Source organism: Epinephelus fuscoguttatus, linkage group LG11 (genome assembly GCF_011397635.1).
Source record: "Epinephelus fuscoguttatus linkage group LG11, E.fuscoguttatus.final_Chr_v1".
NCBI classification, from domain to species: Eukaryota; Metazoa; Chordata; class Actinopteri; order Perciformes; family Serranidae; genus Epinephelus; species Epinephelus fuscoguttatus.
In genome coordinates, this window is record NC_064762.1 from 12,307,139 (window position 1) to 12,332,816 (window position 25,678).

Here is a 25,678-nt window from a genome sequence, read left to right on the forward strand (position 1 = left end):
AAGAGGCTATACACATGCCGCTTCTTTAACCACCTGGAAAACGTGAGTTTGGGTGCTGGGCATTACTCTTGTGTCTTTTCTGTGCCAACTTTCAACCTTAGCAAGCATCGTACAGCCTATTTACCTGAAATCCTGAGTGCAGAGCTGATCTTCTTCCAGACGCTGTTTATAAGTGTGTAGGCCCATTGTCCGTGGGACAGATGTAAAGCTCTGGGTACTGAGAGTTACTGCTCCAAGCAAGGGAGTTCAAGTATCTCAGGGTCTTGTTCACGAGTGAGTGTAGAATGGAGTGTGAGGTGGATTGGTGGTTTGGCGCAGCATCTGCAGTGATGCGGGCACTGTGCCATACCGTCATGGTAAAGAAGGAGCTGAGCCAGAAGGCAAACTTCTCTATTTACTGGTCCATTTACCTTTCAATCTTCACCTATGGTCATGAGCTTTGGGTAGTGACCGAAAGAATGAGGTAACAGATACAAGCAGCCGAAATGAGTTTCCTCCGTGGGGTGGCTGGGCTCAGCCTTAGAGATAGGGTGAGGAGCTTAGACATCTGGAGGGAGCTCGGAGTAGAGCCGCTGCTCCTTCCCATTGAAAGGGGTCAGTTGAGGTGGTTCAGGCATCTGATCAGGATGCCTCCTGGGCGCCTCCCGTTAGAGGTGTTCCGGTTACGTCCCACTGGTAGGAGGCCTTGTGGCAGACCCAGAACACGCTTGAGGGATTACATATCTCATCTGACCTGGGAACACCTTGGGGTCCCCCAGGAAGAGCTGGAAAGTGTTGCTGGGGAGAGGGATGCCTGGGGTGCTTTGCTTGGCCTGCTGCCCCCACGACCCGGCCCCAGATAAGTGGATGAAAATGGGTGCATAGGTTAAAAAAGTCTTATCTTATCTAACTTACTTTAAGTTTCAGGAACCCTGTCCCTACTTCTCTTTTCTTTACCTCCCTTTATCTCGGCACAGTTTACATTGCAACACAACATTTCCCTAATGAGATGTGCCCACACAAATTACACGACATCTCCTCTAGTACCAATCTAATTTAGATTGCCCACTTAAATTAGATTACATATTTTGCCATGTCTCATTTTAATTGCAGCTGGGATCTAAATTGCTCCGTCATCTTCCCCAAAACAGCTTTGTGTGTCGCACCATTAACATTTTGTACGCGGGTGTTCGTATTTTGATTGTTCATGTGCCAGAGTTCAATTACAGGTGATTTGTCATGTGACTGTCCCCCCTCCCTCTCTCTGTCTCTCAGTGTGGGAACCAATCAGAACTTCCAAGAGAACCACAGCTTCAGTTTCTCCACTCACTACTCCCACGGCATCACCTCGGCCGTTTACCACCCCGGACACCGGTAAGTTACTTGTTGCAAACAACACCCTGTCAGGATATGAGTAAATATCTTATGAAATTAATACTTTTTTTCCCAGCATTTAACTTTAAATGCATCAGTGGCAGCGTAATTAATGTCTGTAGCTTTCGCCTGACACCCTTAGCGAGTTTATTTTTCTCCTGTGGCCTCCACAGTCCAAGCCTGCTTCGATTACAACAGCGTTTCATCAAGAGTGTTGTTCGTACATTTATATTCAAACATCTGCAGACATCCTTTGAATCAATTTTCATCCTTAAACCCATTGCAGACGATGCTACATGATGCTTAAATATCTGAATTTGATTTCAAACGCTTTCATCATTTGACATCTAGGGGCAATATTAGGAGACGCCAACATGCCGTCAATACGCTCGTAAATATGTATTATATTGATCCCCATGTTAGTGTAAAGTTACTGCACCACAGTTTACTCTAACTGAAACTTTATTTTACTATGAAAGAAGTTGCTTTGCAGGCAGGTCGTACAGCTAAAACATGTATTTATAGTAGGTGCACAAAATGAAATACGAGCCATAAATATCACGGGGAAAAAGGGAAGAAAAAACTCTTATGCAGACATTCTTGCACAGGCATGAGATGTAACATTATGGCGTGGAGCCAATTGGCTTACTCAGGAATAAATGAACCAATCACTTTAATGCAATACCTGCAGGAATTGACTGTAGCAGTCTCTAATGTGTCCTTGGCCCTCCTCACCACGTGGCATTCAAAGGTTTCGGTTAATTATGTCTGGCTCACATCCGTGACCTTACTGTTTTCCAGCACGCTCCCCCAGTCTGCACAAACCAGATTTAGTTTGGCCCGTGAAGCTCGGTTTGGCAGCTTAATGGATTTTGGCAGCTACTGTCAAGTGTTTGCCAACTGATAGATGAGATGAAACTTTAATGATCCCTGTGTGAAAACTGGGTCAGCAACAGAGAGAATAGGATAGAGGTAAGAAAAAGGCAAGGTGAGAAGCTGGGTATGAAAAAATAATTTCAACCGTCAAACATACAGATGAAGTTCCTGCGTCGTAATGAAGATATAAAATCTCGAGGTTCAAGGAAACGCCAAGGAAGTGTTTGCCAGTGACAGTTTTACAGATGGGATTACAAATACTCAGAAATGTTTCCAGATGTGCGGTTAGACATTGTGATCTTTTCATTATGAGAACTACAACTTTAATTAGGGATGGGAATTGAGACCCGGATCCAAATTGTCCGATCCAGAGCCGTGTGTCCCTGAGCTTATCAGTTCGTTTTATTGTTGCAGACATGTTTCTCTGACAGTTGCAAAACAGTGATGTTGAACTCATGTGTCCTACACTGCTGGAAACTTCCAAAAAGTTCATGAGTCATGGTAAAGTGGAAGAAACGGTCCAAAGCGTGGCTTCATTTTATGAAGAAAGTCAACAGTGGTGCTTGTAACGTCTGTAAAATGATCATTTCAAGGGCAGAAACACCAACAGAGTGCTGAAACATCTTTCTAAATTTCAGGAATACCTTCCCAGCCGAGCCGAAAGTCCGTTACTGAGGCTGAATATCCTGGTATAATAACATTAGCACCATGCAGGCAGACTCAGCAGATTTTTTCCTTGACTAAGAAAACCTAAATGAGAATGAGCGCTGTACAAATGGTTACTAGTTTCATTGATTTTGTTTGTTACAATTGAAACTTGAAACCATTTTTAAAGTGGAAGGTTATGTAAAAAGTCTGACAGGAAGTTGAGGAGAAAAGGGAGGTGCTTGCACAGGTAAGATTCTCTAGGTGGTTGCATGTTTTTCAGTAGCATAGACAAGCAAATGTTGACTGTGTGATAACCATCAGTTTTCATACCATGGTATACTGCTGCAACCCCTACTGCATATATGCATCTGTCTTTTTCTTTTTTGGTGCAAAATTAACACAGCAGTGACTTAACAGGTACAAAACAAACAAATAAGCAAACAAACAAAAAAGGTGTATATACACAAACACAAGGACAGAAAAAGATAATATGGTGACATTTAGAGCTTAACTAGGCATGAATGTAAAAAACATAGCTAATAATAATAATACATATACAAACTGAAAAATAAGTAATGAATATGTGATGAAAAGGGAGTAATGAAAAAAATGAATAAAGTAAATGAATAGATAAATATTTAGCTGTTATAGTATTAGGTTGGTGGGAGGGGTCCGGCAGATGTTAAGGTCTGGCTACTCTATAGCTGAGGAATGTTTAGGTTTGTGTAGGTGGGGGCATCGGTGTCACTGGCAGTAGGAGGTAGTTGCCAGGTTAAGAGTGTAGGAGTGTGCATGTGTCTTGATGTATGCGTGTATGTGTATGTTACAGGGGTAGATAGGTGGTGTTAATGAATGGAGCCCAACATCTGTGAAATGTATCGGTGTTGAGAGGTTGTTTCTGTCTTTCCAATTCAGTAAAATTGTCTTTTTAGGGATTGTTAGGGCGACCGGTACAAGTTGTACATGTTTCAGAATATGCATCTGTTTTTATTAAACCTTTTATCCCTGTATACAGATAAAGTGGCTCATACAGGGCATCTGCAGGTCCTTAAAATCTTAAAATGCCTTAAATATTATAAATATTTGGCCTTTAAAGTAATTTAATAATCTTAAATTTGAATCTGTGAGGTCTTAATTGCCATAAACATTTTATATAATTTAATTTATCCATCTTTTAACTTACTTTTGTCAACTGGAGTCAAGCTCCTTGCCGTCTAAGTCCACACATCTGATGTTACAAACCTTTAAACATACCACTGAACCTAATACTGCCTACTTTATATTTGCACTAACCTGTTGGCAAAATGTAGATTAACCTGATAAAACCTACCTCTGCACAGGACCACATATATACTGTACTACTTAATTACTTTCAGTGCTTGAATGAAAAAAAGGGATTATTTTTCCATAAAAAAGTCTTAAAGTTGGTTAAAAATAATCTTGAGAAACTCCTAGAAAGCATTAAATTTAAGTGTCTGGTGCTTGTAGACGCCCTGAGCTGCTACATTGACACAAATTTATCTCACCATCAGTTGATAAACTCACTGTCAGCTCCTGCCTCTCACTAAACGTCCACTTCCTGTGCACCAGGGGGCAGTGTTGAGCTGGACAGTGCTGCTTCATCCACCCCTTCCCCCTGAGTTCCTGACCATTGTCGCATCTGCTCTGTCTCACTGTAAACAGAGAGCCGCACATCACTGTGGTCACTGTGGTATTGTTTGTGTCTTTAAAAACATTGATTCCAGGCAGACTCTAACCTCTGATAAAGAACTTTGTCGGCTGCTGCTTTGCTAAATGGCACCTCAGTGGTGGGAACACTCATCGATACCCTGGCTTGAACCCAGGCTGAACAATGACCTCACAGTGGTCACCTTAATTTGCCGTCCTTGTTATGCGTCGCAAATTGATCTGTCAGGGGTGTAACCATGGAGGTGGTAACCACAAGTGTGTGTGTGTGTGTGTGTGTGTGTGTGTGTGTGTGTGTGTGTGTGTGACAGGTTGTTGCTGGTGGGAGGCTGTGAGTCAGGGGACGACTTCACGTCCAAGGCCTCTTGCTACGGGATCACAGCCTGGAGGGCTCTGTCTGGATCGCCACATTACAAGCAGGTCACCAGCTATGAGGATGACGTCAGCGCGGTGAGGAGACTATACGCATTTTCATGCACATTATTCATGCAGTATCTAACAAACACACACTGTAATTATTGACATCTCGTCTTTGTGTCTGTTAGAATCAGAAGAGAGGTTTCTTCAAGATCCCCAGCTTCAGACTGTTCTCCAGACAGGGAGATGAAAAGGTACCACGGCTCTCTTATTTCCATCCCCCTCAGTTAGAATTAAAAGCTTAAAGGTATATTTTACCCCTCATATGATCATTTGTTTATCAATTACTCACCTGGTGTTACGTAGAGTTCCTGAAGAAAACTTTCTTTTAATCTTACTTGCTTCTGGCGAACGATGAATCAAAACACAGAGGAAATTCTTGTTGAATTGAAGTCAAAGGCAACCGAGTTTAACAAGAGAAAAATAAATGAAAACATCTGCGTGCAAACTCTCACACAACTTGCGCAGTATAATCCAAAGTCCCTTTTTTCACTGCACCAAAATCCCACTAACACCTGCCTATATCTGGCTTTTGTACATAATGGGAAAGAGTCTTTATCAGCTCTGACTCTGATCGGCATCGATTGAAATACTACATCCAGGTGAATGTGCTAATTTTGCCCTCTTCACTGGTGAGTTAAGTACTGTCCATCTTCGTCCAAGCAGCACTCAAACATCACCCCAGATTAGTCTGCACCGCGTTAGAAAGAGAGACTGAATGAGTAAGACATATGTAAAAGGATTAACCACCGCCATGCTGCTTTCTACTGTTTACTAGCCTATTTTCTGGCCTATCCGTGACGCTGAACATGGCACACCAGGAAACCCACACACACAAAAAGGTACACTCGTCTGCCGCGTCTACTAGCAACGGGAAAAGAGTCTGTAGTCTGTTTTTAGCAGCACGAGTTGTGTGAGAGTTTGTAAATGGATGTTTTGATTAGAGGTTGTCAGATTCTTCGGTTTGGCCGATTCATTGGCGCCGATATGCTATCGTTATTGGTGCAACGGGGCTCCGATAGTGGCCGATAGTAACCTTTAGATAATTTGCATGATTTGAACGCAAGTGAACTAATGTAGGACAGCTTTACTTCTTTATTAGGGGCATGATAAGGTTGCTGGTTATAGAATAGCGTCATGTGCTTTCTCTGTTTTGCTATAGCAAGCATTGTTGGTATAATCAAGTAGCAAGCCACTAGCAATGCGTGTGAAATTAATAATCGAAACAACTATTTACTCATTATTACTTCGAGACTGGGAGGGGCAGGCACTCAGGGTGCTCCAGCCATGAATGCACAACAAACTTCCAATCTAATTTTTCACTGTACACCAGATGTAATTTTCTCAGACAGCAATTATCCCCACATTTTTCTGGCGATATAGAAAAAGACTTTGTCCCAGGGAACAGCTGATTTACCGTGGCGTTCATGTCATTACAGACCTGTTTTCAGTCAGAGGGGGTGAGGTGTTATCGGCCGATCAATTGGCTTTCGGCATCTTTCTGCTCAAACTCGTTTTTATATCAGCCAGGGTCGACCTCTAGTTTTGATATAGTTTTGCTGTGTCTTCAATTCATCAAGAGATGTCTCCAACTTTGGATTCTTCCTTCATCGGGGGCATGCAAGTAAAACAAAACCTTCCTCTCGAATTCAACGTTACACAGGGTACGCAACTGAAATACAAATGGTCATTTTGGGGTGAAGTATTCCTTTAATAGGAAGGATCTGGCCAAACATTGAGTGTGTGTACGTTTGTGATTTCCAGGACGGTGTATTCCGTATGAGCCTGAGCCCTGACGGCACCCTGCTGGCTGTCATCCACTTCTCTGGTCGCTTGTCTCTGTGGGACGTCCCCTCTCTCAGACAGAGGGCCACGTGGAGCCAAGACCAACAGGTACACCTCTAAGCTGCCGTGTGTGTGTGTGTGTGTGCGTATGTGTGTGATACATGATTTTATGTATGCTAAATACACCTGTGTGCATTGCAGTTGTGAGTCGGTATTATTTTGTGCATTAGATGCTTGACTGAATGTATTAATGTAATCTCTCTCTAGCCCCAGTATGAGTGTGTGTGAAGCGAGTGGGATTGCATACGTGTGTGTGTGTGTGTGTGTGTGTGTGTGTGTGTCTATTAGACATTGAGCGAGGTGGCTTAGAGAGAACTTACATTAGCAGAATGTTTCGCCAATTTGTGCCGCGTGTGTGTATGTTCTTCATCGCCTGGTCTGAGCCGGCAAAGCTACTGTGTGTGTGTGCGTGTGTGTGTGTGTGTGTGTGCTGTAAGTGTAAACAGGGTTAGCAGATTAATTTCTCCCCCTCTTCTTCTTCTTCTTTCCCTCCCATCCTCTTTGGTCCCTCCATCCTTCGGTCCTCCCCGCAGCCAGGATTTGAAGAGATCAACCCAGAGTGGAAGACATCGCTGGAGAGAAGGAAGAAAATAAAAGGTAGTTTGGCCCGAAGGGCAAAAGAGACTCGACTTTGTTGCTGACACAGCAGTGCACACTGGATACAATTTAATGATCTTTGACATGTCTTATTCTCTGAATTATACAGTTATTTAGACATACAACCATATAGTGTCTGCCAAAGCCAGAAGATATTTTCCTCCTTCAATGTCCACGCTTGTGAGTGTGTGTCTCTGTGCTCGTGCAGCTGCCTGCATGTGTCTGTGTGTCTGCCTGTTTATGCAGCTTTACTGTCTTTTTCTGACAGTTTCGGGCCAGTTGTGACAGCAGTGACAGCTTGTGTAAGCAATAATCTGCGCAAGTTTTCATCTCAGGCATGACAAGTGATGAAGATGTCCACATGTGTAAAAATGTCTCGGAGATGGAAACCAATTCAGAGAAGTTACTGGGGATGAGAGGACATGATCCCGAAAAGTGCAGAAAGTTTTAATTCAAATCTCTGTGAGCTTCAGTCCACCCTCATCTGGTGTTTAATCACATTTCCAAAATGTCTGTCCATTTCCTGTCCCAGATAAGGAGCAGTACTACCCGTTGGTGGACGTGAGCTGGTGGAGCGACATCGTGTTGATTCTGGCTCGCTGCTCCGGCTCCGTCACCGTCTCATCCGTCAGGACGCTGCGCAACCTGCTGGGGAAATCCTGCGAATGGTTCGAGCCCTCTCCTCGAGTTACGGCGGCACACGACGGGGGCTTCCTCAGCCTGGAGGTAAATGTCAGAATAGCTGTATGCATATGTGGTTAAGTAAACAGAGAGCTGGACTCATGTAAGCATCAGTTAGCGCTTGTCATACATCAGAGATCTTGGCCTTCAGGGCTTTCAGAGGCACATTATAGAATAGAGGACAATTTTTCATACTTGCTTCCATTTTCTAAACTGACTGTTCAGCTCAGGGTCACACAGGGCTGAGAACAGAGGAACATAATGGACAGGTCACTAGTCTGCTATGCGGATGTCAGTTCTTTTGCTTTAATAATTAAAGATTGGGAAGTGCTTTTGAGCAAACTGTTTCTGGTGCTTAGTAGGGGTAGGGGAGAAAAATCAATTCTTTGATTCATTGATTTATCAGTAGTCTTTGGAAAGATGATGTTTCCATGCAGAAAAGTCAATTATTGGAAATTGAAAACCAAATTCTCAGCATTAAGATCGCCTACAAAAAATTTTGGAAAAACTGGACTGTATGTTTACGGCTGAACCAACTGGATGGTGAAACAAAATGGATGTAAACAGGTGTGTTTGCGTTCGAAGCTAAGCTAGGCTTTCATTTGTCACTACTGTTGTATTGAAATAATGTAAGTAAATTCATGTGTCTTTTAATGAAACAAATGAGCTATGATTTAAAAGGAGCAGTGAAGCAGGCGCTGCGCCGTACTGTTGTGGTGAAAAGGGAGCTGAGCTGGAGGGTGAGGCTTTCAATTTACTGATCCATCTACGTCACAACCCTCACCTATGGTCATGAGCTCTGGGTAGTGACCGAAAGAATGAGGTCGTGGATACAAGTGGCCGAAAGAGTTCCTCAGAAGGTTGGCTGGGCTCAGCCTCAGAGATAGGGTGAGGAGCTTGGACATCCAGAGGGTGCCCGGAGTAGAGCCACTGCTCCTTTGCGTCGAAAGGGGTCAGTTGAGGTGGTTCCGGCATCTGATCAGGATGCCTCCTGTTAGAGGTGTTCCAGGCACGTCCCACTGGTAGAAGGCCTTGGGGCAGACCCAGAACACGCTTGAGGGATTACATATCTCGTCTGGTCTGGGAACACCTTGGGGTCCCTCAGGAGGAGCTGGAAAGCGTTGCTTGGCAGAGGGATATCTGGGGTGTTTTGCTTGGCCTGCTGCTCCTGCAACCCGGCCCCAGATAAGCGGATGAAAATGGATGGATGGATTTAAAAGGAGCAAGTAGTCACACAGCGGCATGGTGATGCAGTGGTTAGTACTGTCATCTAACAGCAAGAGGGTTTTTGGTTCGTACCTGGTGGGGGGGTTGGAAACCATTGTGTCAGCGTGGGTTTCCTCCAGGTACTCCGGCTTCCTCCCACAGTCCAAAGACATGCAGGTTAATTGGTGACTCTAAATTGACCGTAGGTGTGAATGTGAGTGTGAATGGTTGTCTGTCTCTATGTGTCAGCCCTGTGATAGTCTGGTGACCTGTCCAGGGAGTACCGCCGCCCTGCGACCCCTAACAGGAGAAGCGGTTACAGAAAATAAATGAGTTAATGAATGAATTAAGTGGTCACACAGTAAATTAAATGCCCAGAGATTCCCATTAGAGCTCTGTGTGTGGCTCATTCCTTTCCCGCTCCCGCTGGATTTCTGACCATTACCACCTGCTCCTGCAGTTTGTGTGTCCGCTCCCTCCCACACCTGCAGCCTGGAGGGGGAGAAGGTGCACTGTATGGGCCGATGAGGGCTGATTACATATCTACAGCATATGAGAATCAGTTACGGTCAGAGAGGGGGTTAATGTAGTTACATGCTGTATGTAGAAGCAGATTCAGAAATGTTTTATTGCCAGGTAGCTTTGAGCTTACAAGCTTACATTTGACTTAGTGATGAAGATTAGGTGCATAATATTTAAACAGTGCAAAAATATATACTCAGAATCTTACTATATAATGACAAAAACTCTTGTCTGTCTGTGTGTCACTGACTTGGTCAATCCATGTGAAATTTGGCACAGTGGTAGAGGGTCATGGGAGGATGCAAATGAAGCAATATTACATCAATTGGCCAAAGGGGGGCGCTATAGCAACCGATTGAAATTGCAAACTTTGAATGGGCATATCTCATGCCCCGTATGTCGTAGAGACATGAAACTTTGCACAGAGATGCCTCTCCTCTTGAAGAACAAATTTGCCTCAAGAACCCATAACTTCTGGTTATATAGATTTTCCGCCATTTTGAATTTTTTGAAAAACACTTAAAATTGATCTCTTCCTAGGAAGTTTGAGCGATCTGCATGAAACTCGGTGAACATAATCTAGGGACCAATATCTAAAGTTCCCTCTTGGCAAAAGTTGGAAAACTTACTAAAACTGAGCTTCTATAAGGCAATGACTTTTAACTATCTGCCTTTCAACGTCCTACATCAACTACTAATGTGCTACCTCAACTATCCCACTATTGGCAATGGTACTACTGTGCTTTCAATAAAGCAATTGTACTATCAAATTCACAAAAACTCTGCCTGAATACATTGCTCTCCTTAATGGGTTCAGTTGACTATTTAATCTGCAATTTCCTATGACCTGTATCCCAAACACACACCATGTGAAACTGTACATGAGCAACTGTGCACTCAGTGGGTATGGACTAGTACATATATATTTTTGCAATTTGTATGACATTCCTTACCAAGTTTCTCATTGCCTTTTTCCCCATTTTTAAAAAGAAATCGCACCAATTTGCTCATGGTTCAAAGGTTTAAATGCTTGCAAAAGGCGTCTAAAAGCAGCACAAAAAAATGATGTCACTCCAGGTGGATTGAGGTCAAATAGTAAATTCCTACTCATCCTGACAGAACAGCTCGGTTGATTTTCAGCCTGGATGCGTGATTTTTCAGCTGAACATTGTTGAAACAGAGCAGCTAATGTTGCTGCCAGCATTGCTTACATATGGCATGCGCTTTTCCTGTTGACCTGTATTTTCTCCAAAATCCCAAATATTTCCAGACAGCTGATTTATTCCAGAGTAAATAAAGTTATCCTCGTCGTCTCTTTCTTGGCTGCTTGCCATCATGTCCCTGCTGCTGTTGAAGGTGACACAGAATTTCAAAGTAAAGGCGTATCTTAAAGATAATGATATGGATTTACTTGCATCGATCACAAGTAATAAATATCATTCAGCTTCAATAGATCGTTACACCACTAATTCCGACAAATCCCGGGACTCGCAGTTTATTTTGCCTGCCTGCTCCCACCCGTAGCGAGCTACAAACCGCCTGCTCCCATGAGATTTGTGTTGGATCCTGTAGAACCTGCAGGATCTCAGTCCCAGTGCAGTCCTCTGATTCCCACCCCAGCTGCAAAGTGAGCTTTTGTCCAGGAAAATCAATGTGTGCATTGATTTGTGATGGATCCTTTGCCCTGCCAGCTGATGTGATTCTCCAGTGACAAATACATATTTGATCCCACAGACCTTTATGACAATATTTTTCAGGTTGTCAGTGTCACTGTGTAACAGCATGTGTACATGTGTGTGTATCTGATGATGAAATATGTATCCCTGCTCCTTTATTCCCCAACAAAGGCCGTGCTATCACATCACCCTCTACTTTCATTTCAGTCTTCGCCTTTTCTTTATTTTCTTCTCTGATTGCACAGAGAGAGGGAGAGAAAGATATTTCTTTACCAGCCAGCTGCCAACTTTTTGGAAAGGTTTCATCAGCCTGCTTCAGCGTGGAGCTGCTGGGGGGGGATGGGAGCCTGCATAGCTGTATCTAAAGCTGAGGTTTTGTGCGTGTTGGAATTACCTTGAGCATGGGGCTGTGTATGGATGGAGGATGGAGCCTGAGCTGCGCGTACGCCTCCACAGATGTGCAGTAATGTGACCTTGTGTGTTTACAATGATTACATGTGCACATCTTCCCGTGTGTGTGTGACGAGCTGGGGTTGTGTATGAGTGCAGCACTGTGGAAGCTGCCTCAGCTCCTCATTGATTAAGGCGTTTAATGCTTTACAGGTGCTAAATGTTTCATAAACCCTGGCTGGGAGCCCCTCTGCTGGAGGCGAGCGTTTTTTCTCCAGTGTGCTAAAACCCAGAGGGCCATCTCTGCGAAATATGAAGACTCGCTGCAGCGTGAGGATGAAAAATGGGCAAATAATATTCCCCCAACTGAGCCAATGAAAAAACTAGAAAACACTACAAGTTGGAGAAAGAACTCCGGACAGCTTGGATTTAGTTTTTCTTATCAAGCAGCTTGACCTTGCTGTTGTTTTGTGTGTTAGACAGCCTGCTGATCTGGCACGAGGGTGTTAAATTGTGTTTACCAGCTTAAGCAGAGCTATATGTAAACAGAGCTTCATTGCTTCATTTTTCATTCATCACTTCCTGCTGGCAAAGAAGTGTCCGCACTCAGCATCAGAAATTCATTCTGGGCAGAGGCTGTAAATCTAACAGGAATGGGCGTTCCTCTGTTGTGCAACCCCGGCTTTATGATTCGGTCCAACGTGACAGATGTATTTTTATGTAACTGTGGCTTTATGATCACATCCGAGACATATGTTAGCTGTATAACTCAAACTTATGTCTCAATCAGTTCTTGTTACTCTTGTTCATCAACTCTCTCGTGCTTTATAATTTATCAATCCCTCTGCTTCCATCCCTCTTAACTTTTGTCAGTTTACCTCAGTGCCCTTTGTAACGCTACATTTTTCATTATCCGCAGTGCGAGGTGAAGCTGGCTCAGAAGCGTGGGCGCCTGGAGAGCAACCTGAGCGGTGGGGCCGGTGAGGATGAGGAGGGCGATGATGGCGGAGACTCTGATTCAGATGAAGAGTCCTCAGCCAAAGCTCGCTACTTTGGCTACATCAAACAGGGCCTGTATTATGTGACGGAGATGGAGCGGTTCGCCCCGCCGCGCAAACGCCCCCGCACCGTAATCAAGAACTACCGTCTGGTCAGCCTGAGGTCAACAACACCGGAGGAACTGTACCAGAGGAAGGTAGGATAGTAAATGATTGGAATATTAGTGTTCACATGCACCTGCTGATGCTTAACTCGACTCTCTCAAAGGACCAAACTTGTGCTTGTCGCTTATGAGGGCAAGAGCTTTGAGTTTTGGCTCAAGGATGTGCTGTACAGGTAAATGCTCACACAGTGCTCCTCTTGACATAGCTGTTTTCGATGGCAGGTTGAGAGCTCAGATTATTAAGAGGGATGTAGATAATATCACTCGTGTCCTCCTGTTGAATTTTAGACTTTTTTCCCAAACCTGAATTCATTTTGTTAAACTTTCTGTTTGAAAGAGCTGGATCAAATTAAGGGAGCATAATGAGCCCCCTTTATGGCTGCATTTAAAGTAATGATCTCAAAGACTTTTATTAAAATGTCTCTTAAAGGGACAGTACATCTTTTCCCTCATATCTGTAGTGCTATTTATCAATCTCGATTGTTTTGGGGAAATCTCTGCTTGTCTCTAGGCTAATTTATACAATGTAAAACGCCATAGGCTTGTGCTAATAATGTTAGCATGTTATATTTGTTTGGAAAACGTGTTTAGTATAAGACAGTTGTTTTCGGTGTCGGTGAACCTTGTGAGTTGTAATGGAGCCAAATTTTGTAACGTTACCTTTGTTAAATGTTGCTGTTGTCCCTGGCTTCATATGAGTAGAGGAAAAGTCTGCTACCTGCTAGGCTAATTTATACAATGTAAAATGCCATAGGCTTGTGCTAAAAACATTAGCAAGTTGTATTTGTGGGGAAAATGTCTGTGAATGCTGTGAGTTATAGTGAAGCTGATTTGTGTACTTGTGTTTGAAATGATCTCTATTAAGCCATGTTTAATGTGTGTTTGTGTGTTTTGAATCAACTAAACTTTATAGCACTTCACAGAGACCGCACTGCTGACTAGTGGAGACTTTGGAGGCGTAACTGCAGAGTGACACAAATGCCACAAACATCACCCTGCAAAAGGAAGCATACATCTAGCTAGCTAACGTTACAGCTCAGCTGTGGAGGACGCCATTAATGTTCACATATCCTGCTTTTTTAAGCTCCAGCCTCTCGGTTCATGAGTAGATGCACGCTTCCCTCTGCGCTATGATATCATTGGCCGTGTATTTCATAAACAGAAAAGAATTCCTACTAGGGTCGCCCCTGAAAGTTGAAGATTTGAATCTAAGTCCAGCAGTTGGGGGTCCCAAAAATTGCCACTGTCAAACCCACCAGACTCCATTTAAATAAACATTAATTTTAGCGTGTATAGACTTAGTATATTTTCATATCTGACTGGGTGAGTTAAGGGTTTATTTCAACCAAACTAGAGATGGCGATTGTTGGAACAGTGGAAAGATGAAGCAAGACAGCTTTTATGAGTTTTGTTTTGTTTCTGTTGACTTTGAATGAAGTGTGCTTCATGATAATAAAATTACAGTTTATTTAAATGGAGTCTGGTGGGTTTGGTGATAGTGATTTTGGGGCTGTTTCTGGCTCTTTCTCTTAAACAACCGACACCGAAAATAGAGACAAAAAAGGTCTGTCTCTGTAGGGATCCTTTCCATAATGCTGTCAGACACTTAGAATCACAATCTGAGCCTGTCGGTGGCAAAAACAAACACTGTTAGTGGACGTAAATCAACGATGCATAATTGCCCCAAGTGGTTACATTGCAGCCTCTTTTGCTGCTCACAGCTGCAGCAGCCTCATGAAATATTTAAGCAGTTTTAGAAACTGTTGCCATTAGTCACTTAGACACAAAAACATGAGAAAAAAAGGGGACCAGGTTGAAAAATACTAAGGTTACCCTTTAACAGCAGTTGTGAGTGCAGCTAATAAAAAAGGATCCATGTTGAATTTCAGTTAAAGGTCAGCATGATAGTATCAGCAGACTCTTGTTGGTTTATTCCCCTGCATAAATCAACACCTGACTTAGTCCTGTACTGTTGTGAATGACCAAATCCCTGCAAAACTAATGGCATCCCCATCAGCCTCAGCTGTACTTTATGTTTAGTGCTAATTATCAGATATTAGCATGCTAACGTGCACACAGTGCCAAAGATCAGCCTCGCAGAGCTGCTAGCATTAGTCTTTGAGGTCTGAATGAATAGCCAGTTGGTCGGCTGGTTACTGAGGTTACTCTGTGGAGGAGTCACATCACAGTATTCATATTTCATAACATTTACATAATTGGTGTGACCTGTCTGGAAATTTACTTTTTATTTGACTATTCAGGTTGCCGTAGCAGCGTGTTAAACCCAGCAGGAGGCCTCAGAATGAGGTGGCTCATCTCATTCTGAGAGTCACAATGAGGAGTCACATTTCTGTTGCTGTTTACTTATTCAGTGCGGCGCACACAACAAAATTCTTATGTGCTTAGGCGAGAAAAGCTCTCGTCAGTGCTCATGCCTTCATGTTTGGTTTTGAATGTTCTTTTAGCTCAGCAATCCAAACAGCAATTCCAGAGCTGACGTGCCGTTCTCCGCCTCACACAGTGTTATAAATTCATTTTGGCAAAGAAATTGATATTACCTATTTAATATTTCAAATACACTCCATTCCTAATTATACCACCCCTTTTGTGAAGCCTTTATCTTATGCAAAGTGATACATGAGTCACATGTGCCACGCTGTAATGCCAGTAATAATTTTTAAGATCAGTCAGTTCCCTTCAGTGGCGGATATCACATTCACCACGGAAGTCTTCAATTCTTTTTGCAGCTTAATTTAGCAGCAACTGAAGGACGTCACATGAATCCGTTTGGTCACTGACTGAATTATAGCAGGCTGATCTGCAAAATTGGTTTCTGACTAAATAAATCCTGTGCCAGCTCAGTGAAGTGCTATTGTTTTGTTGGATCGGCTCCAGAGTGCTGTTGAGGAGAAATGAAAACCAGGCAAGATGTTCAGTCTGCTTTAAGGCTATTTCTCAGTCCCAGGGGTTTCTCTGAAATGCTAATTGCTGCATTAGAAATATGGCTGTTGTTGCCACTCGCTACAAATTGCAGCACAGACAACAACATGCTCCGTCATAAAGCACAGTATCGCCTCTCGACGGCCCCAAGTTTCAGCATGGTTCATCAGTCATTTTTATGACCCATCATCTACTTCCTTCTTCATCATTGTCATCATCATTAGACACCATTAGTCATCGCCATCAATCCTAACAGTGGAGAGTTACAAAGTAATGTATCATTATTATCTCTTTGTAACACTCGGTACCCGCGGCACTTCCCCAGCTGCTGCTCTCCTGGTGGAATTGTGTTTTTTTTATTCACATGTACAACATGTAGGCGTGAGAGTGAAAGGGAGGAGGATGTCTATTGTCTGCATGTGGACGTGTGATAGACGTGTATTCATGCCAGAGCCCAACTCATTCTGGATATTAAGGGCTGACGTCGATACTGATGGTGTAAAAATTTCCGTTATAGATACATCGACTGATATTCTTTTGTTTTTTCTTTTTTTTCTTCCTTTCCATTCATCCATCCATCCCTCTCTTGGGTTCATGAAATTCTCGCTTCAGTTCGAAACGACATATTTGTGTGACGGTACCGCAGAGTCCTGCACAGGTCCATTTTTGAAAACCTGCACTCTCCCATACCTGTAAAGCTCAGCACTGGAACCAACCTGTTACCCATCATTATGCTGCACCTGCCCACACCAGTTAATAAAAGCCCCATGACCCAACCTGCACCTGTGATTAAACACACACAGGCTACACTCACTCACATTAAGCTGGATTCACCAGCCTCGAATTAAAAATCCAGAGGAGGGAAAGTCTCTTTCACCAGCTGAGCTTGATGCCAGCATGGCAAAAACAATCTGTGCAATCGCTGCCAGGTCAGGAAACATTTTAGCATGCTCCTTCCACTACTATAAAACCTCAAAATGATCCTTCTTGGGTGTCTTGTACTGGACGTATAGGCTGCCACCTCACTCTTGGGCTGCAAAGTTTCAGGCTTGTGTCCTCCATGTCGGTGACGAATGTGACAACAGGGTCAAAGGTTCAACTTGTGTCACTGACTTTCAAAATAAAAGGAATTGCGGTGTGATGTCAAAATATTACACACATAGTGCACATCTTTTTCATTTGTTCTATTCTGAAAAATAAAAATATATATTTTTGATCTCATCTGCTGCCCATCTGTGTGAAGTTCAATTTTACTATTTCTACCCAAACCCATGAATTATATACCTATATACATATTTTTACCCATTATACAGCTTACCCGCAAGTACCCAACCCAGTGCAGGACTCTGCGGTATGGTACATTTTCAATACAGCAAAAAAGTAGAAATGCAAGCTCTTTAAATTTTGTTTTTTTTAATGTTATTTTAATTTATTCATTTCTTAAAACTATCATCATAAAGATTTAAAAAGTTATACCTGAGTGGCCCATCTTCCCCTTAGTGGCATGTAAAACAAAAACAGCTTCTTTTAAAAAACGTAAAATGTAGTATTGTTGGGGCGTCCGTGGCTTAGTGGATAGAGCAGGCACCCCATGTACAAGGCTGTTGCTGCAGCGGCCCGGGTTCAACTCCAGCCTGTGGCCCTTTGCTGCATGTCACTCGCTCTCTCTCTCTCTCCCCCTTTCACACTAGACTGTCCTATCAATTAAAGGCTAAAAATGCCCCAAAAATATCTTTAAAGAAATAAATGAAAAAAATGTAGTATTGTACTTATAAACAAATCTCAGAGAAATGTCCTTGTTTTTTTTATGTATTAAAACTAACATCATAATCTAGGCTTTTGTTTTTAGTACAAAGCAGGAATTTTTGTCTGTCTGAAATGGGCTTGTGAAGGAATATTACAGGGCTCGAATACATCAAGCACGTTCATAATGCCCACCTAGCGTACCCATCCTTTCTTGTTTTTGTCTAGTTGCTGTACATGAATTGACATGTTTGTCTGTCTCATCATTGCTGTCATTTTCACAGCAAAGCCAAAGTGGCTTCAATTGCCAGATGTTATTGGAGGATCTTGTATTTCTGGTCTGGTAATGGTGTAGGTAACCGTATTTCAACGAGCTAGCTTAGTGTAGCTTGGCTCCCAGCGTGTCTCTCTATCTCTCTATATATTTGATTTTGTCTCCCAAGTTCCAGCAATAATGAGGTGCTTTTGAGGATCTATCTACCTACCTATCTATCCATCTATAATTAAAGCAATTATCCATCAAATATGGTTATCAAGCACTTGCGACAAAGAGATGTAATGGAGGCAGGATATTGAACAATATATGAGGATATGAGCAATAATTTTGGGATTATGTCATGTAAAAAAACAAAAAAAACTTTTCATGTCTATGAGACACAAATATTGGCTGCTAAAATCGACCAGCCAACTATCGGTCGGGCTCTAAAGCATGCTTATTTGGTTTATTGTGTGTGTCAGTGCCCTGCATATTGCTTGTGTTACACTCGAACAGTTTGACATTTCCACACTTCACACTCACTCACATGCAGAAATCAGACTGCCCTGATCTGTCCTCTAAGATTCACCTCAGGTGAGGGTCGTGGTCCGGCTGACTGCGATTCAACCAAAACGAGTGATTTCTGGTTATTTCCTCAAGTCAGCTTCTTCATGTGTTCAGGAGTTTGATGATGCATTTTGTGGCATAACCCTGCCTGCGTGAGTAGCACACTGGCAGGGCTGCTAACAGTTTTATTAGCCGAATCCAGAGAGAGAAGGAAGCAGTTTTTGATGTCCTCCTACGTGAGGTTTAACTGTGTGGGGTTCTTATTGCCCTCAAGGAACCACAGTCTGGCTAATGTGTTGCTTTGTACTCCTACACACAGAAAGAGATGGATACTGAGTGTGTGTGTGTGTGTGTGTCAGTCAGTGCACTCGCACACATGTACTTTCACACACACTGAGTGGGCCTGTATAAACTGAGGTGTCATGCTGTTGTTGGATCATATTATTTTGTGAGACATTGATATGGCACAAAACCTACTTCAGCATCATTATATATTAACATCTATGCCAGGCTAATTTAATAATAATAACAATGATGACAACAGCAATTAATACTACAAGATATACCAAAGAGAAATATGTGGTAACAAGACAGTTGACGCCATGCTGGCTGCTCTGTGAGGCTGCTCTTGGGTACAGGGGTGAGTTGAGGTAAATGTAAACATTAGCATGCTAACATTCGCACAATGACTGTTCTCCTTAATACAGCCATGTGTTAAAGGGGACGTTTGATATTTTTCAGCCATGTTTTTGTGTCTAAGTGACTTATTGGATCGCAATTTTTGAAGTTGGTCCTGTATTGAGTGTGAGTGCTGCAGATTTCAGTGGCGAAACAGGCTGCAGTGTAACCACCCTGAGCATGTTTGGTACGGTTCAATCAAACTCAAGTTCATTTGCCCCCTAAGTGCGGTTCGTTTGGGCAGGTGTGGACACAGCAATCACACTCAACCAGATCCCAAAACAACCAGACGGACACCTTCTTGAAGAGGTGGTCTCAGTCCGGTTACAAACGAACTTGCATCACGTCCAATGCATCAAAACATTGTTTTCTAGTTGGAGCCGCGCCTCGTTTTCAAACTGTATGGTTTGACTAAAATGAACAATGACAGCAATATAGTCCACGATGAGCAGCGCTAAAATCAACCTGCGTAGTTGTCCCTCCATTGTGACATTAGAAAGTGTCACATTTATCTTCCAAGTGCACTCTTCTACTACCTGGATTTTTCCCACATGGAAATTCTGACCAATCAAGAGCAGCTTTCTCACACAAGGCATTTGATCTGGTCCGCTTGTAAATGCTGCCGTGAGAACACGAACCAACTCTAGGCAATTATGCAACTTTGAAACAAAATAAGTCCCTGATTCAGACCAAAGCAAGACAACTCTAGGTCTGAAAGCAGCCTTAGTTAGTTTCTGTTTACTTGAATGAAGTCTGGTGGGTTTGACAATAGTGATTTCAGGGCTGTTTCTGGTTAAACAAAAAGGATCTTACTCTTTAACAATAAGGTCTTTCTCTGTAGGGATCCTTTCCATAATGTTGTCAGACACTTATAATAACAATCTGAGCCTGTCAGTGGCAAAAACATTTTTAGTCGACGTAAATTGACGGTGATCTGGTTAGATTGCAGCCTGTTTTGCGGTCTCACTCAATACTGGACCAATTTCAAAAATTGTTGTTCCCAGTATTCACTTTGAAACAAAATTATGGGAAAATAGGGTCCAAGTCAAAAAACATCAAAGTTACCCCTGAAGCGCCATGTTTATCATGTTCACCATCTCAGTTTCGAGTTAGCACCAAACACAATTGTTGCCCACGGCACAGCACTGCAGTGGTTAGCATTGTCGCCTCACAGCAAGAGGGTTCCTGGCTGGTTTTAACCTGGTGTGGGGGAGCCCTCCTGTGCGGAGTTTGCATGGGTCTTCTCCGGGTACTCCGGCTTCCTCCCAGAGTCCAAAGACATGCAGGTTAATTGGTGACTCTAAATTGTCCGTAGGTGTGAATGTGAGCGTGAATGGTTGTCTGTCTCTATGTGTCAGCCCTGTGATAGTCTGGCGACCTGTCCAGGGTGTACCCTGCCTCTCGCCCAGTGTCAGCTGGGATAGGCTCCAGCCTCCCCCTGTGACCCCCAACAGGATAAGCGGTTACGGAAAATGAATGAATGAATGAATGAATGAATGAATGAATGAATGAATGAACTAAACACAATTGTACATACCTTGTATTCACATACCAGCACCTCTATCAGGTCAAGCATTTTAAAATCTCCACTACTTTGGTTCATGACCAATACCTGCAAAACTAAAGTTATATCATTCTAAGTAGAAAGTTTTACCTCGCTAAAATGCTAAGCTAAGATGGTAAACATGGTAGTTTGTATTGTCACTGTGAATATGTCAGCATGCTACTATGTGTACCTACAGCTGACTTTTTATTTCAGTGTAGTAGCGCTGTCGCTGTGTGTGATATTAAGTCCCAATATCCGGCTCCTGATTCCTCCTTTGGGTTTTCTCCCTCTGTGCTTTTGATTTCCTTTCTTCAAATATCCCCAAATACTCCATCCCCCCCTCAGCCATTCTCCTTATCCCTCTGTAGCAGACCCAATCCAGACTGTGTCACATTGCACATTGCCACGCAGATTGAAATCTGCGCGTTAGAGCTGTTCCTATTCAGCCTTTGAGTATTCAGAGTGCATACTCGGGATTTCGGAAGTGCCATAGCTTTTTGCACAGGTTTATTCAGAAGCCTTCAATTCTTTGTCCTTCAGTTTGATGGAAAATTGGGCCACGGACTTTTCTCCTGTCTGTGTTTTTTTCCCCCCCCCCAGACATTTGCTTTATATATATTCATTTAATTCTGTTTAGGAACACAGTGCATGAAGATTGAATCAGTAAAATACCCTTGGGACGATAATTGGATATAAAACAGAAAAAGTACCTCACAGAATTTGAAATAAATTAAACTGATGTGTAGTTGCTGTAAGTTTTCTGCAGAATCAGAAAAATTAAAAATGTGTTTCTTAATTAGAGTTTTGTCAGCTCAAAGCTGGGACAGGCTTCACATCAAATGGATTGTCTCTTTCATTTCACAAACTGGATCACTTCCAAACACATTGTCTCATCCTTCCCGATCTTAGACATTTGTTTTTGTGTGTTTTTGTTTATCCTGCAGATTGACAATGAAGAATACGGTGAAGCCCTGTCTCTCGCTCAGGCGTATAATCTGGATTCTGACCTGGTCTACCAGAGACAGTGGAGGAAAAGTACCGTCAGCATCGCCTCCATACAAGATTATCTGGTAAGAGATAGAAGGAATAAGAGACAGATGTCAGGAAATGAGAGGGATGAAGAAGAGAAAAAGAATTGTATCAGTTTTTAGTGTTTATCAGAGTGTATTAGACGTCTGGTAAGAAAAATATAGTGTGTGTGTGTGTGTGTGTGTGTGTGTGTGTGTGTGTGGGCGAGTAGGGGTACAGCACATGCTTAAGTGCAGCACAGCCCCCTTACTCTATTTCACGCATCATTTTTACCAATTTGTTGCAAATTTTCACACCCTTCCCATCCTAATTCTTTATCTCATTTTATCCCATCATTTCTTCTGAACTCATTCCCTCTCCTTCCCTTCCATTCCCCATCATCCCAACCCAGAGCAAGATCTGCAAGCGCTCGTGGGTGCTGCACGAGTGTGTGGAGCGCGTCCCGGAGAACGTGGACGCGGCCAAGGAGCTGCTGCAGTACGGCCTGAAGGGAACTGACCTGGAGGCCCTCATAGCCATAGGAAACAGGGAAGACGGGGGCAGGTAGGGCGCGAACACACACCAAGGCTATCCTCGAACATAAATAGTATGAATGCCAATCGATTTTTATTCCTTCTTCTCTCCATCAACCCTGAGGCTCATTCTGCCTGCCTCATTTTGTTTATCCATATTTATCTTTTGGCTACAGTACGTGCTTATTTTCCTCGCCATCTCGCAGGTTTATCATGCCAGGCGATGTTGACCTCGACGACCTTCCCTACGAAGACATCCTGTCAGGCGAGGAGGAGCTGGAGAGGAGGAAGGAGAGGGAGAACAGGAAGAGACGAGAGCTGTTGGCCAAGGTCGACTTCAGCAGGTAAACAGACAGTCAGACTGTTGGTTAGTCAGCTCAGTTATTCAGTCAGACAGCAGATCAAGACAGAAGTCGCAGCAGGCAGAAACGCTGCCAGTGTTCTGAATGTACTGAGACTAGAGCGTTTATTTGAACAAAATCACCAAGGATGGCTGTTGGTTACAAAGAGACAATCCTTCAGCTGGAGGGCCCGAGCTTGGTTGGCATGCGTCTGCCTCGCTGAAGTGTCCTTGTGCAAGTTTTCAAAGCCTTTATGTTACACGTATAATCCTTTTACTGTATGGGATAGTTATGTTAGTGCCATGACATTGGTCACAGTGTTTGTCTGCTGGTTCAGCCTCGTCACCAAGAACAATGTTGGCATTGTACATTTCTGCAAAACCACAAATATGTTACATTTTTATGTTTCTAAAGTGACATAGCGCATGATATGACCTTGTCATCAGGGAGAGGAGAGGATGGTGGATGGCCTGACACCCAGGCGAGACACTTACCAGACTACTGTTTGAGACCAACAAACAAAACTGGTTGTGTCGTAGCGACCCATCGCTGTGTTTCCTGTGGCTCTGTTAATGACGCTGTCGGCAAAGCAGTAATGATTATGCTAAGTGGCTAATGGGCATGTAGCTACTTCCATGTTTCAGATGATACGTCATGTTTGTAGTCGACCAATGAAAATGAGTTTACATATCACCTTGGGTTCGTCCTTCACCTTCTCAAAATGATCCCACACTTTGGATTTCCTGCCCGACATGTTATTAACTAGCCTGTGGAATAACCGCAGGTACCAGCCCTGGAAATTAGAGGCCGTACACATGTCACGTCTTTAACCGCCTGGAAAACGTGAGGTAGGACGCTAGGTGCTCCTCTTGTGCCTTTTTTTGTTCCAGCTTTCAAGAGCGCGCTGGAAGGTTGTGTCTGATCCTATCGTCGTATAACGTATTTACCTGAAATCCTGAGTGCAGAGCTGATCTTCTACCAGGTGCTGTTTATAAGTGTGAAGGCCTATCATCTGTGGAACAGATGTAAAGCTCTGGGTAGCCCTGCACTAACATGATCAACTTTTCCGTATTTATCAGACTGAATATTTACAGAAGAAGGGAAAGATATCTGTCGGCTGTGATTGGTTTGTAACGTGACTCCTGTTTGACTGCTGAGCGTGGACACTTCCTGTGTCTGTCCTTTCAAATTCAATTCACACATGGTCCAGTCAGTTTCACGTTTGTTTTATCTATTAGTTTATTTTTTTCTGTGATTAACAATCAATCGACCAATGACCTTTCTGGTTGACTATTAGGGGGTGGCCCTAACAAATAACATAAATATACTCATCAGAAGCATTAAAGTGCTGCATAAACTTCCGGATGATGTAGGTTAACAGTTGCCAAAACTGTACAGTCAACTAGTTGTCAGTGCCTGGAAAACGTGAGGTTTACTCCTCACGCTCCTCTTGGTTCGTTTCTAAAAAGGCACCGTGAACAGGAACTGGACCAGAACTAAAATGCAGCCATGTATCATTGTTTTTTCTTGGTGTGGCCCAAACTGCAGATGTGAAGCACCCTTAGTCTTGTCACTAAATTGCCGAATGTTGTTGGTATTATTTTGACTAAACTTGTAAGACTGCACCACCAGAATTCAACACCAGCTCCCGACTATCCGCAGCAGTTGTTAGGTGGGTGGTAAAATCCCACCAAGGGAAACCTGACGCTGACCCACTCGAGTCGCCAAGTCGGCAGGTTGTTGGCTCCTGTTTAAAGAGCTTAAATTAAGTCATTATCATTCACGGTGTGAACTCTAATGATAGCAGTACGACTGCAGCTCGATTTGTTGGAAATAAAGAAACGGAGAGATTGTGGCGGCGCCAGTATTTAAGGTGTACACAAAGGAAACAATGAGGAAATGGGAGAGAGGGGGCTGCCAAATTTAACACTGATTGTTTGATTAGGTCGCACACCGGAGAGAGGGGATCATAAAGGCAGGGACATTAATGAGGGTGAGGCGACGAGAGGGAGAGAGCGTTGGTGGAGATTAGTGGGTAATCTGCTGGAGGTAATTTATGCCTTTGTTGTTGAGTGCCCAGGGAAAGACTAATGAAAAACCCTTTAGTGATCACTAATCACCTCTCATACACGCACACGCATGCAAATACACACACCCATGTATCATGAAACACTCTTAAGCTTAATATGAGTTTGTGTCACACACATCTGTTAAAATGAAAAGGAAAGTACATTGAAATAAGTGATGCACATTTAAATGCATGCCCATACTGTGTTTAGCAAGCAAGCATTGTGCATACAGGTATTTCAAGCCTCAGTAGCTGGATTGTGCTGCTGTCTCTATTGTTCTCCTCACCTCAGATACTTAACCAGTGAGCCTCCGGTCTGCATTTGAATGAGGAAGAGCAGGAATACTGTATTATCTCGCTGCTCAGCTCCAGCTTTAATTTTTTCTGTCCCTTTGCCCGTTTGATTTTCTTTCTGTTTGTCTTATTGTGTAATAAAACTGTTTAGCTTTATTGCGGACCTGTAGTTCGTGGTAGATAAAGGAAAGATGGAGGATGAGAGAAAGATAGAAGCGGGAGTGAAAAAATCGATAATTCGCAAACATTAAAAAAAAAAGAAGACAACAAAACATTACATTAAATCGTCAGTGAATTACCTTCTTTAAAAATGCTGATTTTCCTCTTTGCTGTGTCTCAGAGTCGAAGTGTCTGCCAGGCAGCTCATATATGCGTCCCCAAAATGTTTTTTATATATACTGTATATGTGTGTGTGTGTGTGTGTGTGTGTGTGTGTGTGTGTGTGTGTTTGGGTGCAGCATAGCCCCTCACTAATGGATCTGCCCATGTTGCCTTGAGGCCCGCGGCCGAGGTCTGAGACAGATAATAATTCTCTTAATTTCTTTTTAACTACACCACCATTACAGAAATGGCTCGGTATCGATCACAGATGCTCCGTGTGTGCTCTGCGCGTGATGCTCTTGTGTGGAGATAAGGACTGTATTT

General features: G+C 43.1%; 1 protein-coding gene across 1 annotated transcript in view; it reads left to right on the forward strand.

The window, feature by feature from the left end:
- The window catches only part of nbas (NBAS subunit of NRZ tethering complex), a 282,352-nt gene that overhangs the window by 23,509 nt on the left and 233,165 nt on the right, over window positions 1-25,678 (forward strand). Inside the window, exons 9-18 of the mRNA XM_049590355.1 lie at window positions 1,255-1,353; window positions 4,875-5,013; window positions 5,109-5,174; window positions 6,745-6,873; window positions 7,359-7,422; window positions 7,955-8,148; window positions 12,817-13,092; window positions 21,734-21,859; window positions 22,210-22,361; window positions 22,537-22,674. Of these exons, the coding sequence (XP_049446312.1) occupies window positions 1,255-1,353; window positions 4,875-5,013; window positions 5,109-5,174; window positions 6,745-6,873; window positions 7,359-7,422; window positions 7,955-8,148; window positions 12,817-13,092; window positions 21,734-21,859; window positions 22,210-22,361; window positions 22,537-22,674 (1,383 nt within the window). The remainder of the gene's footprint in view (window positions 1-1,254; window positions 1,354-4,874; window positions 5,014-5,108; window positions 5,175-6,744; window positions 6,874-7,358; window positions 7,423-7,954; window positions 8,149-12,816; window positions 13,093-21,733; window positions 21,860-22,209; window positions 22,362-22,536; window positions 22,675-25,678) is intronic.